The 18,257-nt window shown below is 39.3% G+C and overlaps 1 protein-coding gene across 1 annotated transcript; it reads left to right on the forward strand.

The window, feature by feature from the left end:
- Nucleotides 1-289: 289 nt before the first annotated feature.
- Nucleotides 290-17,166, forward strand: cpox (coproporphyrinogen oxidase). The gene is made up of 7 exons (XM_073045089.1): nt 290-825; nt 2,776-2,919; nt 5,405-5,515; nt 6,732-6,873; nt 9,857-10,075; nt 13,444-13,548; nt 16,203-17,166. The coding sequence occupies exons 1-7, from the start codon at nt 351-353 to the stop codon at nt 16,288-16,290; spliced, it is 1,284 nt and encodes a 427-aa protein (XP_072901190.1). The 5' UTR covers nt 290-350; the 3' UTR covers nt 16,291-17,166.
- The last annotated feature ends 1,091 nt before the right edge of the window (nt 17,167-18,257 follow it).

Raw genomic sequence — 18,257 nt, forward strand, 5'->3', positions numbered from 1 at the left:
GAAGATCATGGAAGAAAAGGAAGAGGGAGCAGGAGGAAGACTCGTAGTGTTTTGACTTTCTAGGCCTTCTGATGAAGTGTCTTCAATTTAAAACATTATTTCATACTCTACCTTCCTTCTTGCATTATCAGTTTCTATTTCATATCCCCAGCATCTTTACTAGTTGTTGATAATTTGCAGTGACTTTCAGGGGCCAGACATCTGTGGGGGGGGAGGGGGGGTTAAACTACAAATCCCAGAAAGCCCCGCGGTGCGCTCAAGCAATCCGGTCCCCGCGAGGCCCCGCCCCCGCCGCTCGGAGGGTTGCCATTCCGAGTGGGAACGGGGACCCGGCCGGGAGCTTCGCCGCCATGTCTCAGCCCCTGGCTCTGTTGGCGTTGCGCCGCTCCCTGCTGGGAGGCAGCAGCGCGGCTCTCTCTCCGCAACGCCGTGGCGCGATTGCCGTTTCGCGAGGAGCGGCGGCCGCCTTCCGTTGCTTCTCCGGCGCGACCGCACGGCCCGGCGGTTTGCGGAGGAGGTTCCTGGTAGGCACCGCTGCACTGGTCGGGGCGACGGTCGCCGGCTTTGCGGTCACTCGCAAGCCGGCTCTGATGGCTTCCAAAAGCCCGCCCAGCGGCGACCAGCAAGCGCTGAATGAAATATTGCAGAAATGCAGCCACTTCATGTCTGATCCGGTGACCGATATCAACAAACTGCTGGAAAACAAGGATGAAATCAGGACTCAGATGGAATTGCTGATCATGGAGGTGCAGGCTGATGTTTGCAAAGCCTTGGCTGAGGTTGACGGTCAGGCATTCAAAGTAGACCAATGGCACCGCGAAGAAGGTATTTCACAATTCAAATCTACGTGCTGATAATCATGCGCCTCAACTACAATCGAGGAAGTTGTTGGGTAGCCAGTTGTCAACGAAACTACGAAGGCAGTGTGCGAATATAGCGTACAAATGTTATTCTTTGGCTGACATATAGATTTTTGGATATTATATCTATTTTGAGTAGTCTTGATTTATTTTTGCATTCAGTTGCGGTCTTAAGCGGGTAATGCTAGAGCTGATCATCAAGTCACTTTCTACAAATGTATGGTCAACTTATAGAGCCACACTCGTTGAATTGTAATTTTTGTGTATTCTGGGCTTCATTGCAAGTCGATGTAATTACTGGAGCGGGTTCATCTTGCAGCAGTGTACAGGCCCGTGGTATCGGGTACCAAATTCTGCGGATGCAGGAAAGCATGAGGGATTCACAAAATGCCGGAGGAACTCGGCAAGTCAGGCAGCGTCTGTGGAGGGAAATGGGACAGTAGACGTTTCGGCTAAGACCTTTCATCCGGACCCTCTGTCCTCACAAAGGGTCTCAGCCAGAAACGTCAACTGTCCTCTTTTCCACTGATGTGGCTGAGCCTGCTGAGTTCCTCCAGCATTTTGTGCCAGTCGCTTGGATTGGCAGCATCTGCAGATTTTCTCGTCTTTGTGCTGATTTATGGAGTGGCTAGACTGACTTACCAGGAGAGACTGAGTCTCTTACTCTGATGTTTCGTGGAGTTTGAAAGTATGAGAGAGCATCTCATAAAACGCTATAGAATTCCCTCGATATTAGCGAGTACCTGATGCTGGGGAATCCCGAAACGGTGTAGGGATGTGGATATGCCACAGAACCCAGATCAGGAAAGCTTTCTTCAGCTATGTGGTGGGGAACACCTATAATTTTCTAGCACGGAAGGCAGTGGTGGCCGATTAATTAAACGTTTCTATCTCCTGTTTGATTTACTGATGAGTAAAATATAGGGGAGAAGGTGGGACCAGTATTCTGAAATGAAGGTCTTGGCCTCCTTGATCATATCTGATTCATGAATGGGCCCAAATGGTTGAATTTTGCTCCTCCTTTATTTTACTCTACGGGAGATTAAGAGGGTGGATACCGAAATGGAAGAGGTCAGAAGTACGTGCACTCCATTACCATAGCTGGAATATTGGTTTCCCCATGGATTTGGCTGGTTTTAGTGTTACTAGCTTCAGAAATAGTGTGGATCGCAGAAGAAAACTTGGGATGGTCAACGATACTGGCTCAAAGTAGTTCCCATTGTCTTTAGTAGTCATGGTGGTCCCCACTAATGTTGAGGCTAGGATCTTTCATGTGCTGTCTAATTAGCTTTCACCGGCTGTTTAATTGACCGCCGCTGTCCATGATTATATGTGGCAAGTTGACAGTTTTGTCATGGAATTGTTAGCTGTTGCTGCTTTTATTGTTTAGTAACTCAGTGGTGCGCAAGAGTCTTCTAAATAAACGGTTTTCTTTAGAGTGCTGGAAATACTGAGTACCTCCGGCAGTTCTGTTTTTATTTTAGATAATAAAAGCAGCTTTTATTATTCATACAATTTTAGTGCCACACAACAGGATAGAGGGACCTTATTGCCACTTTATGTAAAATTGATTTCCATATTTTGAAGCTTTGCTCTGTGTGCTTTTCTTCAAATACAGTGTACCTTTTGTTGTGCAACATGTCAGTAGCCTAATCAATGTTTTGTGTTATCATACCTAAATCTCCTCTCGCTTATATCTTAGTTCTCTAGTTATAAATGTTTAGCATACCATTGTAGTCTAGGCTATGGTAAAGTAGTAACTGTAGGAAGAAACACCTGTTGTTTTCCACAATCCTTTTAAAGACAACTGAAAATATCATTTAGGGTGAATGTTCTATGTAAGTACTTTGTATTCATTACAAAAGCATGACCTTGGAGATTGAATTAATTTCATTGTGATTCTTTATAATTGCAGGTGGTGGTGGTATAAGCTGTGTGCTTCAAGATGGGAAGGTGTTTGAGAAAGCCGGGGTCAATGTTTCTGTGGTATATGGCAATCTTTCAGAAGAAGCTGCAAAGCAGATGAGGAGCAGAGGAAAAGAACTAAAGCCCAAAGATGGTAAGGGAAGGATTAAACGGAGTAGTTGTACATAACCTCAAAGTGATGAAAGTTTCTCCATTCCTGTGGCAGCACTCCATCCCTAATGCTACAACTGTACTCCTAAGACCTTCAAGATTAAAACTTTATTTAATCAAATGTATATTGAAACATACAGTAAAATGTGTTGTTTGCATCAAATCAAATCAGTGAGGATTGTGCTGGGCAATCTACAGATGTTGTTACACTTCTGGTGCCAATATAGCATACTCGCAACTCACTAACCCTAACTGTACATCTTTGGAATGTGGGAGGAAACCGGAACACCCAGAGAAGACACGGAGAGGATACAAACTCCTTATAGACAGCAACAGGAATCAACCCTAATCTTACAGCTAGCACTGTAATGTGTTGTGTTAACACTATGCTACCCTGCCACACCAATCATTGATCTCTCCTCCTGAACTCCGACCTCAGCCACAGTACTCCTGAGGTCTGTGTACCACATATCCCCTTCCATCAATGCTTCTGTGGTTTGTGACCTTGCTACCTGATCTATCATTCAGAACTTTTGCACTTTCTGACAATTCCATCCTTACTTACCTGGTATTTGGAGTGCTCTAGCTCTGGTTGAGATCTGCGATCTGGGGCGCCTTCAACCTCCCAATTTAAGTACAGCATGTTAATACTGTGAAATCAGTGTCTCCATTTTGGAGCATAAACATAGGAGATTCTGCAGATGCTGAAAATACAGAGTATCACACACAATGCTTGTTATTCTTCTGCACAGATGCTGCCTGACTTGCTGAGTTCTCCAGCATTTTGTGTGTTACTCCAAAATTGGGATTTTCTTTCAAACAAGTCATTGAAAATTATTTTTCACTTAATCCAATTTTTCTTGATGTCCTTCACACTTTGTGCAGCTTCTTGCATACAAACCAGTCAACTGGAATTGAAAAACTGCAAATAACTTCAAAAATTTTGATGCACACATCTCATCCGCATTTTCCCCTTCCCCAGCAAAACAAAAATGTTAAATAGTGTAACAAATCCTGCTATCAAAACAATTGATTCACGGCAACTAAATAAATCGTTGCATGTTTCCTTTCTTTGACTTCCAGGGTTGTTATTCTTGTTTTGCAACCATATGGTAAATTGATTTGCTATGTACTTTGGCATGTTGTCTCCAAATTGAGTATTAATGGATCTTTCAAAATATACCTCACATTTACCTGGTACCTTCATGCATTTTTATTATTCTGGTAATGTAATCAAGTTGTATGGCATCACAACAGGCCCTGCAACCCTGTTTGTCCATGCTGACTTTAGTGCCCAGCAAATTAGTACCATCTGCCAGTGTTTCCCCATAGACCTTAAAACCTCTTGTGTACAAATACTCATCTACATGATTATATGTCGCTAATGCACCCGCTTCACCACTATGTCTGCTGATCTTTCCATATACGGACCACCTTTTGTGTTTGGGGGAAAAAAGGGACCTGATGTTTAAACCTCTTGCCTCTGATTTTAAACTTATGCTCTCTTGTTTTTAGCACCTCCTCTTTGGGGAGGAAAAAACTAGGTGCTTTCACCATGTCTGTGCCCTTCATTCCAGGAAATAAAGTCCTGGTTTATGCCATCTCTCCTTGTAACTCGAGCCCTAAGGTGAGGTAACATCCTGGTAAAACTTCTCTGCGCTCTTTCTACCTTAAAAGCTTCTTTCCTATAACAAAACTGTACACAATACTTCAAGTGCAACCTCAGCAGCATCTTATGTTACTTTACATAGCTTCCTAGCTCTTAAGCTCATTGTTCATGTCTGATGAAGGCCAGTGTGCCAAATAACTTCTTCACCACTCTACCTACCTGTGTCGCCGCTTTCAGCAAACTCCACATTCCTTTGTTTCTCTGTTCCATAACACTTTCCAGAGCTCTACTGTTCAATGTATAAGACGTACCCTGGTTCGATCTTCCAAAATATACCTCACATTTATCTGGATTGAAAGCTGTTTGCCTATCTGCGGCCCAGTTTCCTGGCTAGTCAAGATCCCCCTGTAATTTTCCACACCCTTCTACATTATCTTCAACTCCACTTATTTTAGTAACATCTGCTAACTTACTAACTATGCCTTGTACATTCACATTCAAATTGTTTATGTAAATTACAGACCACAAGGGTTCCAGCACCACCCCTTGTAGACACAGTGGTGGGGACCAACAGCTCGAGTTTTTGTTTTGTACCACTGGCCTCCTTGTGGTAAAGCTCAAGGCCTATTTACGGAAGTATATTTTCAGACCAGTTGCCACTGTCAACCAGTGTGTAGTCTATTCTTAACAGCACAATACCTCTGTTACCTACTTTGATTTGAAGAGCATCTGTGCCAAGAAAGGATTTTTTAATAAGCTTAGACCTTTTGGCTTTGGTGCAGGATATAAATGTGTAAAATTGAGCTTTCTGTAAACAGGCAAATGGTCACCTTTTGTTACGTTATGCTTTGGTTTGCAGGAAAACTGCCCTTTTGTGCCATGGGAGTGAGCTCTGTGATCCATCCCAAGAATCCTCACATTCCAACAATCCATTTCAACTACCGATATTTTGAAGTTCAAGAAGGAGATGGTAATTATCTACAATAAAATATTCTATATATTCAATGGTATATTGCTAATTTAGAACCATAGAATATTACAGCACAGAAACAGGCCTTTTGGCCCTTCTCGGCTGTGCCGAACCATTTTTCTGCCTAGTCCCACTGACCTGCACCTGACCCATATCCCTCCAATACACCTCTCAGCCACGTACCTGTCCAAGTTTTTCTTAAATGTTAAAAGCATTTACCACTTCATCTGGCAGCTCATTCCACACTCCCACCACTCTCTGTGTGAAGAAGCCCCCCCCCCCAATGTTCCCTTTAAACTTTTCCCCCTTCATCCTTAACCCATGTCCTGTGGTTTTTTTCTGCCCTAGCCTCAGTGGAAAAAGCCTGCTTGCATTCACTCTATCTATACCCATCATAGTTTTATATACTTCTATCAAGTCTCCCCTCATTCTTCTATGCTCCAGGGAATAAAGTCCTAACCTATTCAACCTTTCTCTGTAACTCAGTTTCTCAAGTCCCGGCAACATCCTTGTAAACCTTCTCTGCGCTCTTTAAAGCTTATTAATATCCTTCCTGTAAGTTGGTGACCAAAATTGGACATCAAAACTCCAAATTCGGCCTCACCAATGCCTTATACAACCTCACCATAACATTCTAACTCTTATACTCAATACTTTGATTTATAAAGGCCAATGTACCAAAAGCTCTCTTTATATGGTATCTGTTAATATTTTATCTGAAATGCTTTATTAGGGTGGCAGGATGGAGACACGTCTCTACCAAAAAAGATGTAAGGTGCTCTTTCCCTCCGCTAGCCTGCAGATCACCCTTGGGCAGTGTAGCACCTGCTTAGGGCCTGATCAGGGTCACGTGAGGCTAATGATTTGTCAGAGGGGAATATGTGGTGACATTCTAAGCATAATCAGTGATTTTCTTCTCTTGTAAACGTTTTTTGGAGTGAGCGCCAAACACACAATCAAACCCAGTTCATTGGTCAGCACGTAGTTAGTGTAATTCATTTCTAAGAGGACTGCTGATGATGTCTTTGATCAGTCTTTAACTTCTACTTGTTGGCATATTTGTGGTAGGGCTTAAAGTGTTCAGTTTTGGCTCATGATGTATGAAAAAACCATTTAAAGAGCAAAGAGTCACCACTATAAATTGTGAATAATAGTTCAAATATGAAATATCTTGCTGTTGGCTACCAACTAGGTTTTGTAAATTTTCATCTGCTAGGTCAAAAAACATGGTGGTTTGGGGGAGGAACGGACCTTACCCCTACTTACCTGAATAAAGATGACGCTATACATTTCCACAAAACTCTGAAGGAGGCCTGTGACAAACACGGTAAAAGTTATTATCCAGCTTTTAAAAAATGGTGAGTGATAACATAATAGATAACATATCCTTCTTAACAAAACAATAATGTTCTTCTTTGTCTAACTGGAAATTTGCTGCATAAAATTCTAAGTGCAGAGTCGATATAGGCTTATTAACCAGCTTTTTTTAAAAAAAAAGATAGGTAAAATAGATAATATATCCTTAACAAATATTGAGTTTTTTTTGTTGGAATGGAAATTTGCTGTGGAAAAAAATTTCTAACTGTAGAGTCGATGTAGGGTGATTTTCAAAATCGCTCATCAATAGCTTTGGCCTCGTGTAGTGCAGAAGATAATAGATGGGTTGGTAAATATTCAACTGCTTTGGGAGTGTTCAAATGGTTTGTTAATCTTTGCGCTGAAAGACGGAAAAAAGAGGAGGGGAAATGGAAGTCATTGAGAAGAAAAACAAGTAGACAAGCAATGTCAGCAGTAAGGGAGATGCAGATTAGTATTCAAGCCTGCAGTTCTCTGACCTGGACACATTGATCAGAGTCGTTACAGAGCTAAATAACTGAATGTTTTTGGAATCTGTAAGATTATGCCTGAACTCTATATGTGAAGGCCGGTCACTGTAACTTTGGGCGAGGCAGTCATTATCAGGGGCAAACAAAAGGCTTAGTTGGTCTGTCCTTATCGGTTGCTTGCTAATTTGTAGAGGGTGGGTCGTTCTGTTTAAAACTGATACCTTCCTCACTACTGAGGATGAGTAACAAGCTGTATGATTTCCTATGCATCCAATTGTTTGAGTGCTCCCGAGTTTGCACGTTTTGATCATGATCAACCATGTGGGGCTGTGTTACGTTGCTCAGTCTTTGGTTGTTAGTTTATCATTTTCTAGCATCCTTGCTGATCATGTCGGAATTCACAGTAATGTCATTCGTTTCACCCCAGTGATGGTATAAGTTTGTATTTAAACATGTAGTGTGTGAGTTAGTCTGTGAGAGTGCAATCTTGAAGTTAATGATGTGATGTCAAATGCATTAAAACGTTATTGTGCACTTTTCATCTTTAATTTTTCTGAAGTTTGAGTTCCTTCAGTAGAACAATAGTAAAATTACACCAACTCTGTTTTGATGAACTTTGATATTGGTAACATTTTACATTAGTAGTTGGCACTTGAACATATTCTCATATACAGAAATAATTTAATAATTACTCTTAGCTGAAGAAAAGATCTTCCTATTTTATGCAAACAAACCAAAATAATGCTCCCTCCATAATTGTCCTTGATTTGTTTTCTTTTTTCTTTCTCCACTACAATTTTTACTTCTGTAAAGAAGATATCCAAAACTGCAAGGTATTATTAAGAACTAGTTACTGCTGTGTTCTTCCATTGTGGACTATTTCAGCATCTGTATCTTTGCTCTTCTCTACTGACCTTGCATGCTTGTCCTAAAACATTCTGGTGAGATTGCATTTGTTTTTCAAGTCTAAGGAAGAGCACCATTTGGGATGCCTGTTTTGTGCTGGAAGTGCACGACATCCAATGCAATTATACAAGAATGTGCATATAGAAGAGCACAGGCTTGCTTTGTATTTTGCAGAAAGTGTTTTTATATCTAGAAAAAGTGATCATAACTGAGTTGTACTGCAAGTTAACCACACACAAAATGCTGGAGGAACTCAGCAGGTCAGGCAGCATCCATGGAAAAGAATAAACAGTCGACCCCTCTTCAGCACTGATCTTTTATCTTCTTGTATCAGTCTACTAATACTCACTCTGGCAGCTGTCCATATTATTTGATATTGGGGGTGTTTTATCATTTGCCTTAATTTGTCGGATAAATGCCACATTTGCTGGAACAATATCTTGGATCTTTCATATGAAAGTTTGCAGGCTGCATCCCAGTGTGAACCAATTTTATAGATTTGGTATTCCAGAAGGTTCTCTTGGTACTGTATCACTTAGTGCTGTTAATTCAATATGTAATACAGTAGATTCTGGTTTATTGGGACAGATCAGGTAGAGTATGTTTTGGCCCAATTAAGCATTTGCCCCAATTAGCCATAGTGTCACGGAAATAGTTAAGATATTAAAAAAACAGACAAACTACCATTTAACTGAGTAACAATTTATGTATTTAAATGAAATATAGAATTACTCAGCCCACTACCGGTACAGTACTTCTACGGTACTGTAAAACTATTAGTTCCTAATATCGATAGATGAATTCATCTGCTGTTCTTTTGACTGTAAATGAACAAAATCAGTGCAGACCCCTAGTGCAGATAATGGACTGCCTTCATACAATGCTGTAGACAATTGCATCCTTCAAATCTTCAAGAGCAGTTTTCATAATTGCTGACTTGTTGAAGTATTGAAATCATTTGATTTTCACTCCCAGGCATTTCTAGCACCTGAATACTTGAAACCGCAAAACAATTCCGAACTGTTTACTGCTTATTTCTTACCAGTAACAAAAGTCACTGCTTTTTGAACACAAACGCATACAACTGACGCTATTTTAAAACCTGATCGCTCCAAGCACAGCGTAGTGAACGGCCACACGACTGCATGTGATTGATGCTAGTTAGAAACTGTTCAGCAACAGTCTCCTGCTCCAATTAAGTGGCATTGTGTTCCAAATAAACGAAGGGAATCCTGGCTATTTTTTCAATTTAGTTTTTGTTCTTCAAGAGTTGTCCCAAATGAACGGCTACCCCAACTAACCAATGGTCCAATTAATTGGAATTCATTGTAATTCAAAACCCCTTACATTACAGGTTGTTTGTGTTTGCTTTTGCATTTTTAATGCGTAAGTCCATTCTTATGAAGTTTGTAATCTTCTCCAGCCCTATAATCATTTTTACACTCTAATTCTGGTCCCAAGGTAGGAATTACAATTATAATTATGTTAATGTGTATGTTATCATATGCAACACTATTGTATTGTTTAGGTATCGCAGAAATGAGTGAGAAAGGAATTAGAAATGTCATATCAATATGTAACCACCTTCTTCCCACTTTCCCACATAAAGGTGTGATAATTATTTTGTCATCAAGCATCGTGGAGAGCGGAGGGGAGTAGGTGGCATATTTTTTGATGACTTAGATTCTGCCTCAGCGGATGAGTTGTTGAATTTTGTACGTAGCTGTGCTCAGGCAGTGGTTCCCTGCTATATTCCCATTGTGAAGAAACACCTCTATGACTCTTTTACACCGGAGGAGAAAGCATGGCAGCAGCTCCGCAGAGGCAGGTATGTTGAACAAAATCCTTAAAAGAAGGAAGATACCTTGCAGAAGCTGATAATCTGGTCATTATGTGGTAATTTAAAATTATATTCTTTCCCCATTAAAAGATAGTTGTAATTCTCTTTAATACAGTTCTTTATATATTCCTAATTAAGCTCTCTTGAAATATTATTGTAACATTAGAAACGTATTGGCAAATTTGCACATAATAAGGATCTAAAAACACTAATATCAAATAATCTGTGGATTATTAATATTAAACACAAACATAAAATTGAGTCAAGTTTTGCATGATCTGCAATTAAGGGTCTCGGCCCGAAACGTTGACAGCGCTTCTCCCTATAGATGCTGCCTAGCCTGCTGTGTTCCACCAGCATTTTGTGTGTGTTGTTGTTTGAATTTCCAGCATCTGCAGATTTCCTCGTGTTTGCTCTGTGGAATAAAATAATGTGTTGGCCTTGACACTTAACTGCCTTGATGATAAGCAGCACGTTTACAATCTTCAATTCTATGCCAGCAGTTGCTGTCATTTTTTTGTGGGAGAGGTTTTCTCAGTAATGTCCTCATATCTTTCTTTACAGAAAACAAACTCGCCATGGTGTGAGGACAGTATTCCATCTGATAGCTTTCTTAAATGATAGTAATTCATACCCATGATTCAATATAATAACCTATTATAGCTTTTATTGTAGTCAAAAATATCAAGGTGTGCAATTGTTAAGTAGCTGCAAATAACTCACCGCATTTTGTTTCACTGAAGTTAATATAGTAGTAATTTAATATGTTCTTATTTTTAGACATTATTATTATGTTCTTATTAATATACAAGATGGCACTGGTGATATATGGCGAAGTTTAGCAGGCTATTTACAAAACTTCTGGATGTACTACTTCTGAACTACTATCGTTGCAATCTGCAGCCTGTAATGTCCCTTGGGACTTTTTTTTTCCTTGTGACAAAGAAGCCGCCATTGGGCCCAGTGAATCAGTGCTTGCTCACAGATCAATCCCATTAGTCACATTACTCTTAATTCCTGTAAGCTACTCTGCACTTGTCCATCAACTCCCCTGTGAATCTCCTGCCAGGGTTAAATTACAGTAGCCAGATAACCTACCAATGTGTCTTTGGAATGTGAGAGGAACACCAGAACACTTGGAGGAAATCAATGCAAGCTACGTAAAAAGAGCATAGGAAATAAGGGATTAAATCCCGGGTTGCTGAAGCTGTGAGAAAGCAAAACTACTTGTGCCTGTGTGCTGCCAGGATATGATTTGTAGCATCATTATAATTCATAAGCTCTTAAGTCTGTGATGCAATGCATGTGTAGATGGTTATATTAGTTATTTAACTAGATGCTAATATGTAACTTCCCCCTTTTAGCTACTCTCTTGGGTAATGGTATTCCAATTCTACTTGTTTTGCCAAAAAAGTTTTTAGGACAAAGGCAAAGTGCATTTCCACAAGATATGAACCATTTTAATAGGGAGGAATAGCAGTGGATAAGCATTACGAAATTTCCTTACGTTCCACAGAATCATAGTGTAGCCATAGATTTTTCCATGTAGATTGGGGAGATTGGTTAATTTGACAGCTTTGTGATGCAGAGGTGTTGATTTAAAGGGGCGCTTTCTATAAATCAGAAATTAGTCTAAAGGTTTTATAAGTTTGATTAATTGCAAGAAGTGTTAGTGCCCCATGTAATGCTCCTTGCACCTGGAAATTTGATCAAGGAAGAACATCCTGTTTTGTTTATGATTTTTGCTTTTGAATTGTGAGTAGAACAATGAAATGTTGCATTTAGGAATTTAAGATTATAGAGGCATAAGAACAGCATGAAGAGAAGGCATCATGCTGCCCCACACCACATTAACTGAGCCTCTGTCTGTATTCCAGGTTAGAGAATTCCAATGACTCACCATCCACTAAGCAAATTAATTTCTCCACACCTCAGTCCTGAATTATTTATCCCTTATTGTGACACGGTGCCTTCTTCTCTTAACTCCTCAGCCATGACTGATCCTTTGCCTCAGTTCTGCTTTCCCATGAGGTTTCCATATCCATTGATGGCACAATCCTCATTTCTATGTAGTGATAATATCTGCCATTTCCTGGTATTTAGAGAGTTGTCAAGGTATTGCTAGCCCTTCAAATCAGCAGCTCTGCCTTCACCGGGGAAAGAATATGAAATGCAATAAATATATATTTTTTAAAAAGCTTCATTGTGTTTTCCAAAACGATTGTGTGCCCGAAATGTTGACAGTGCTTCTCCTTATAGATGCTGCCTGGCCTGCTGTGTTCCACCAGCATTTTGTGTGTGTTGATTGGGTTTCTCAGCTGTTTTTGATGCAAGATTTGGCTGTCCTTCCTTGAGCAAAATTTAGATTATTCTATCACAGGTTGATATGAAACTAATAGGTCGTGCACTGAAATCATTAGGCCCAATCTACGTGAGATATTCTTACTAAATGCCTTCACTGGAGGTTGTCCTGATGCAGAGTATTTGAAATTCAAAAAAAAATTTGGTGGGGCAGCACTGTTAGCATAATGCTTTGAAGCACCAGCAATCAGGAGTAGGGGTTCATTCCCACTGCTGTTTAAGGAGTTTGTACATTCTGCCTATGACCATGTGGGTGTCCTCTGGGTGCTCTGCTCTCCTCCCACATTCCAAAGACGTTCAGGTTAGGGTTAGTAATTACTGGGAATGCTGTATTAGTTGTTGACACAAATGACACATTTCACTGTATATTTTGATTTATCGATGTACTTATCACAAATAAAGTAAATCTTTAAATCTTTTTTTTTAACTTAAAATTATTAGAGTAGGAACTTGAAGGCGAATAGCTTTTGTGTGCCTCTGCATTTTTTCCATGTCTGAAAGGACAAGGATAAGCAGGAAGAAAAGAGGTGGCAAGTAAAAATTTAAGCAAAGCAAAATGTTTCTCTAGAATGGAATGATGCAGAGGAGTTCCAGTAGGTGGCACTGTATGTTCAGTCAAAAGCATACCAGATTTTGCAGAACACAGAAAATGCTGGTGGAACTCTGCAGGTCAAGGAGCATTTATGGGGATGTTTGTGTATAATCTAACATAAGGAGTTTGTATGTTCTCCCTGTGACCTTGTGTGTTTCTTTTGGGTGCTCTGGTTTTCTCCTACAGTCCAAAGACCTATTGTATAGTAGGTTAATTGGTCATTGTAAATTGTCCTGTGATTAGGTTAATGTTAAATAAATGGTTTGCTGAGTGGCGTGGCTCATTGGGATGGAAGGGCCTGTTCCGTGCTGTATCTCTAAATTGAAAAATTCTACAGTGTATCCTCAGATTTTCCTCCTTTCCTACCTGCTGTCATTTGTTCTTTCCTGGTGATCTCTTTCAGATATGTAGAATTCAACCTAATTTATGACAGAGGAACAAAATTTGGTCTGGCAACTCCAGGATCCAGGATTGAAAGCATTTTGATGTCTCTTCCACTGACTGCTAGGTAAGGGTTAATTACAAATGCTAATTCTTTCACTGTCTTTGTCCATTAACCTACTAGTGTAAAATGCTTTGTTCTGCTATACTTTATACCAAGGACTTTGATGGATTGAGTATAATTATGCTGGTACTGTTATTTAAAGTAACATATCCTTCAAGATTCTTGAAATTTAATTCTTTTGAATTACATAAATGTAGAAATTGAACAACTGTATTAGTTTTACCCTCTTGTTTAATTTCAAAGTTCAAAGTAAATTTATTATCAGTACATATGTCATCATTTACTACCCTGAGATCAATGAAAAACCACACACAAAAGATGGACAAGCAATCAATATTAAAAGATAACAAAGTGTAACTACAAAAATAAAAATAATAAATAATCAATGTATTAAGAACATGAGATGAAGAATCCATAGGTTGTGGGAACAGTTCGGGGTCAGGGTGAGTAAAGTTGAGTGAAATTATCCCTGCTGGTTTGAGGACCAGAGAGTTAAATGTTCCTGAACCTGGTTGTGTGAGTCCTGAAGCTCCTGTACCTTCCTGATAGCAGCAACAAGCAGAGAGCATAGCCTGGATGGTGGGGGTCATTAATGGTTGCTGTTTTCCTGCTACAGCATTCCTTGTAGATGTGTTCAATGTTGGGGAGGGCTTTACCTGTGATGGACTGGGCTGGCTCATGGACCTTCGGTTTCCTTCTCCTTTAGTCAATAATCAGCTCTCTCCATCCTATGTGCTGGTTTGTCATTGCCTTTGATTTGGCCAGTGACAGTCAGCAAACTTAAATATGGCATTGGAGCTATGCTTGGCCTCACAGTCGTAAGTATAGAGCGAGTAGAGCAGGGGGCCGAGCACACAACCTTATGGTACATCCATGCTGTCGGTGACAGTGGAGATGTAACCAATCTGAACTGACTGGGGTCTGCAAGTGAGGAAATCAAGGATCCAGTTGCACAAGAAGGTATTAAGGCTGAGGTTTTGGAGCTTGTTGATTAGTTCTGAGGGGATAATAGTATTGAATGCCAAGCTGTAATCAATAAAGGACATCCTGATGTATGCATTTTCACTGTCCAGATGTTCCAGGTTTGAGTGAAGAGCCAGTGAAATGGCATCAGCTGTTGACCTGTTGTGATGGTAGTCATATATTTCACATTCTTATTTTTCCCTGATGGTGGTGTTATTTATAAATCTGAAAGCCGCATTCTCAAACTGTATTTCATTATATAGTTCAAATGGGTACTATTTGTGAAAGTAACCATTCTTCTGTTTAAAATAAAAAGTAGCAAATGGTCGGCCTTGCTTTCCTGCAGCTTTTCATATTTTATACCTCATCTAAATTAATCTTTACCTATTCTCCCCAATTTTGAAAGAATATAGATAACAGTTATGTGATGGACAGGGCTTAGATTCAATAAAATCAGTCTGTCTAGGGAGTGCAAGCAGAAAATGATATGAAACTTGGGCCAAAGGGTAGATTTCAGAAGGATTACAGCAAACCAGAGAAAGGTGCGCATCCAGAAATGCAGGTTATTACTATATGCTAAACAAACATCAAAAATGTATGCAACACACACAAAATGCTGGAGGAACTCAGCAGGCCAGGCAGCATCTATGGAAAAGAGTAAACAGTCGACGTTTTGGGCCGAGGCCCTTCATCCATAGATGCTGCCTGGCTTGCTGAGTTCCTGCATTACTTTGTGTGTATTACTTGGACTTCCAGCATCTTCAGATTTTCTTGTTTGTGATTAAAAATGTATTGCTTTTTGTTGAAACATAGTGATCAAGGTGAAGTAGAAGAAAATGGGCACCTCGGTAGGGTCATGGTTAATGCAATGCTATTACAGCTCGGGGTGTTGGTATTCAGAGTTCTATTTCAGGACCTTCTGTAAGGAGTTTGTACATCCATCCCATGGAATGCCTGGGTCTTCCTCCCACAGTCCAAAGACATAACAGGCAGGTTAATTGGCATTGTTAATTGCCCTGTGATTGAGTTATGGTTAAACTGGTCAGAAAGGCCTATTCTGTACTGTACCTCTAAGTATATAAATTAATAAAATTTTCTGGAAATTCATCCCCTTCTTGGTAGTGTTAAACATAATATATTAATAGCCTGAGTCATACCACTTTGATTCTAAAATTCATACATTTGATGGTAAAGGAATGGATTTAGGAGACACGTTACAACATCCTAATGAAACTGTGTAAAATTTTAGCTCTGAAGTTAGAGGATAAGTTTATAACTTTGAGTTGGAATCTATTCTTTCCCATACCAATAGTCTTTTTGCAATATTGGCTCAAAATTCCCATCAAAATAGTAGGCATAAAAAAGGCAATAAGGAAGCCTCATTTTCCCTCCTGTCTGTATTTTATTTAACATTGAACTTATCCAGTTTAAACTGGTTTCCTTATTCAGACTTTACAGTTACCAGTCCCCAGTCCTGGTCATTCAGCCATTTCACTGGTGATTTTGAAGACTCCATTTCCAGTGATCTGCACACAAAATACAGTCGAGATTTAGCAGATAAGGAAAGTATAACCACTGGTACAAAGACAGCCAGTTACGCAGATTTAATTAAAATCTCCTTGTCTTTTTCAAAAATAGAGATGGATGTTAGGACTGGCATACATTCATGTTCTGTTCTTTGTTTTGTTGTGCAGATGGGAATACATGCATAATCCTGCCAAAGGTACCAAAGAGGCAGAAATACTGGAGGTATTGAAAAATCCCAAAGACTGGGCTCATTAATGTGGATAAACAGGGTTAAACATGAAGCCTGAAGACTGAGCTTGTCTTTCTTCTGCTACGTTGTTTTGTAAAATATAAACCTAATGGCTATTGCTTTTCTCACCCAAAGACAACATGCTGCAAAGATTTTTAGAAGGAATGAGTTATTTATAAACTGTTCCAATGCAGTGGGTATAAATATGTATTGCCTTTGTCAATTCTACACCCTCTAAGATTGGAGATGGAGTGAAAAATAAGATTGAGTTGATGTCAAAGTTTCAATGTACTTGATGCTACATTAAGATAATTGAGAAACAAAAGACATATCTCAGTGTTGGTCTGAGCAAAGTATAAATTTTGTCTTAATTTAAAATGAAATGTGCAGCCTTTCAAAACTTGTTATATATGTTTCAAGTCTTGTGCACTTTTTAATTAAACAGGTCAAGTTTGTTATAAATAAACAATGGGATGTAATGTGATGATAATCTTGGATGGTTAATGGGATTTAATAATCTCTTTTCCAGAGTTGATTTTGCTAGTTTGTATTTAAAAAAACATTTAGAAAAAAATCAGGTGCAGAAGTATTTATTGTAAATATAAGATAGAGCTTCAAAGTTTTTATATCTTGGAATTGATGAAAGGACAAAATTTATCTGTGAGGGAAAACATCCAAATCATGTTTTTCTATCCCCATGTACCTATTTTTTTTCTAGTTCTGTAACTTTTCAGAACTGTTGATATTCCCTTCTGGTGTTGGGATTTTTAAATGATATACCTACAGTATTAAAGTTTATAAAGAATGATAATTGTTTCAATATTTGAGATTAATATTGCAATTTGATATTCAATTGTACTTTATGCTCTGATTTCAATAAAGAGCCACTCTGGTTTCCTGTAGTTTGTCTTTCATGAGTCTTAGAAATGAGATCCTTTACTCAGATTCAAGGCTGATTCCAGTGGTATGCTCTTTCTACTATTTTTGATTTTTCTTTGAGTGAATGTAGGAAGATAACTTTTTCTTTGGAGTTCAATAAATGACAAAGTGAGAAAATAGAAGCAGGAGTCAGATTCCAGGTCTGCCAAGCCTGCCCAGCACTCCATTAAGATCACAGCTGGCCTCAACTCTTGTCAGTTCCTCATTGCTCTCAAATTCTCAATCTTACAAATATTTACCTACCACGAGTTACATCCCTCTAGTCCAGTCTGAAAATGACTCATTTCTTCCACCTCTTCTATGTGATAGCCAGTTTTAATCCACACTAGCGCACTTCCTTCAGTACCTTGGGCTCTTAATTAATGCACCAGATTCTTGTGACATCTTGTGGAAATTTAGGAAATTTAAATACACTACATCTACAGGCTCCCGTCTATGAACTCAACTGCCAGATTCTCAAAGAATTCAAGCAAATTTGTCAAATTTGATTTATCATTCATAAAACCATTTTGTGAACTCTACACAGTAGTATCAACCTTTCTTAAATGGATAGTTGCTTCCTCGTTGATCGTTGACTCTTGCATTTTACCAACAATAGATGTTAAACTAATTGGCTTCTGATTTTCTGTCTTCCTTTTGAACAAGGGATCAGTCTGGCTGTTTCCAATTTCCTGATACCCCCTGGCAGTGGGGAAAAAGCGTGAAACGCATTACTTTTGCTTCCTTTGCTCCATTTCTGATTTTAAATCTAGTTTTGAAGACAGAACAGTCTGAGCTTTAATTAGCAAACATAAATTAGGGTTCTATAACTTATATGGCAGCCTGAGAAAATTTGAATTTTACCCTGACCATAACTTTCATTACTGCTATGTCAGATTGGGTAGTTGGTCAGGCCCACAAAGCTATGTTCCTAATTTTTTTAAACAATTTGGGGAGCATGAGTGCTACCCTGAAATTCCCAGCAAGTTTCTAGTCCTAAGAGATGGCTTTGGGCTGTCCAGTCTGTTTTGACCTCTTAGCTTGATGCCTCTTTCTATCAGGAAATTAACTGAGG

The sequence above is a fragment of the Hemitrygon akajei genome, chromosome 5 (genome assembly GCF_048418815.1).
Source record: "Hemitrygon akajei chromosome 5, sHemAka1.3, whole genome shotgun sequence".
NCBI classification, from domain to species: Eukaryota; Metazoa; Chordata; class Chondrichthyes; order Myliobatiformes; family Dasyatidae; genus Hemitrygon; species Hemitrygon akajei.

Excerpts from the sequence above, each read along its gene's own strand:
- cpox (XM_073045089.1), top strand. The coding sequence starts at position 351 with ATGTCTCAGCCCCTGGCTCTGTTGGCGTTGCGCCGCTCCCTGCTGGGA. Across the intron at positions 826-2,775 it reads CCAATGGCACCGCGAAGAAG|GTGGTGGTGGTATAAGCTGT; the intron begins GTATTTCACAAT and ends TTATAATTGCAG. Across the intron at positions 6,874-9,856 it reads TATCCAGCTTTTAAAAAATG|GTGTGATAATTATTTTGTCA; the intron begins GTGAGTGATAAC and ends TCCCACATAAAG.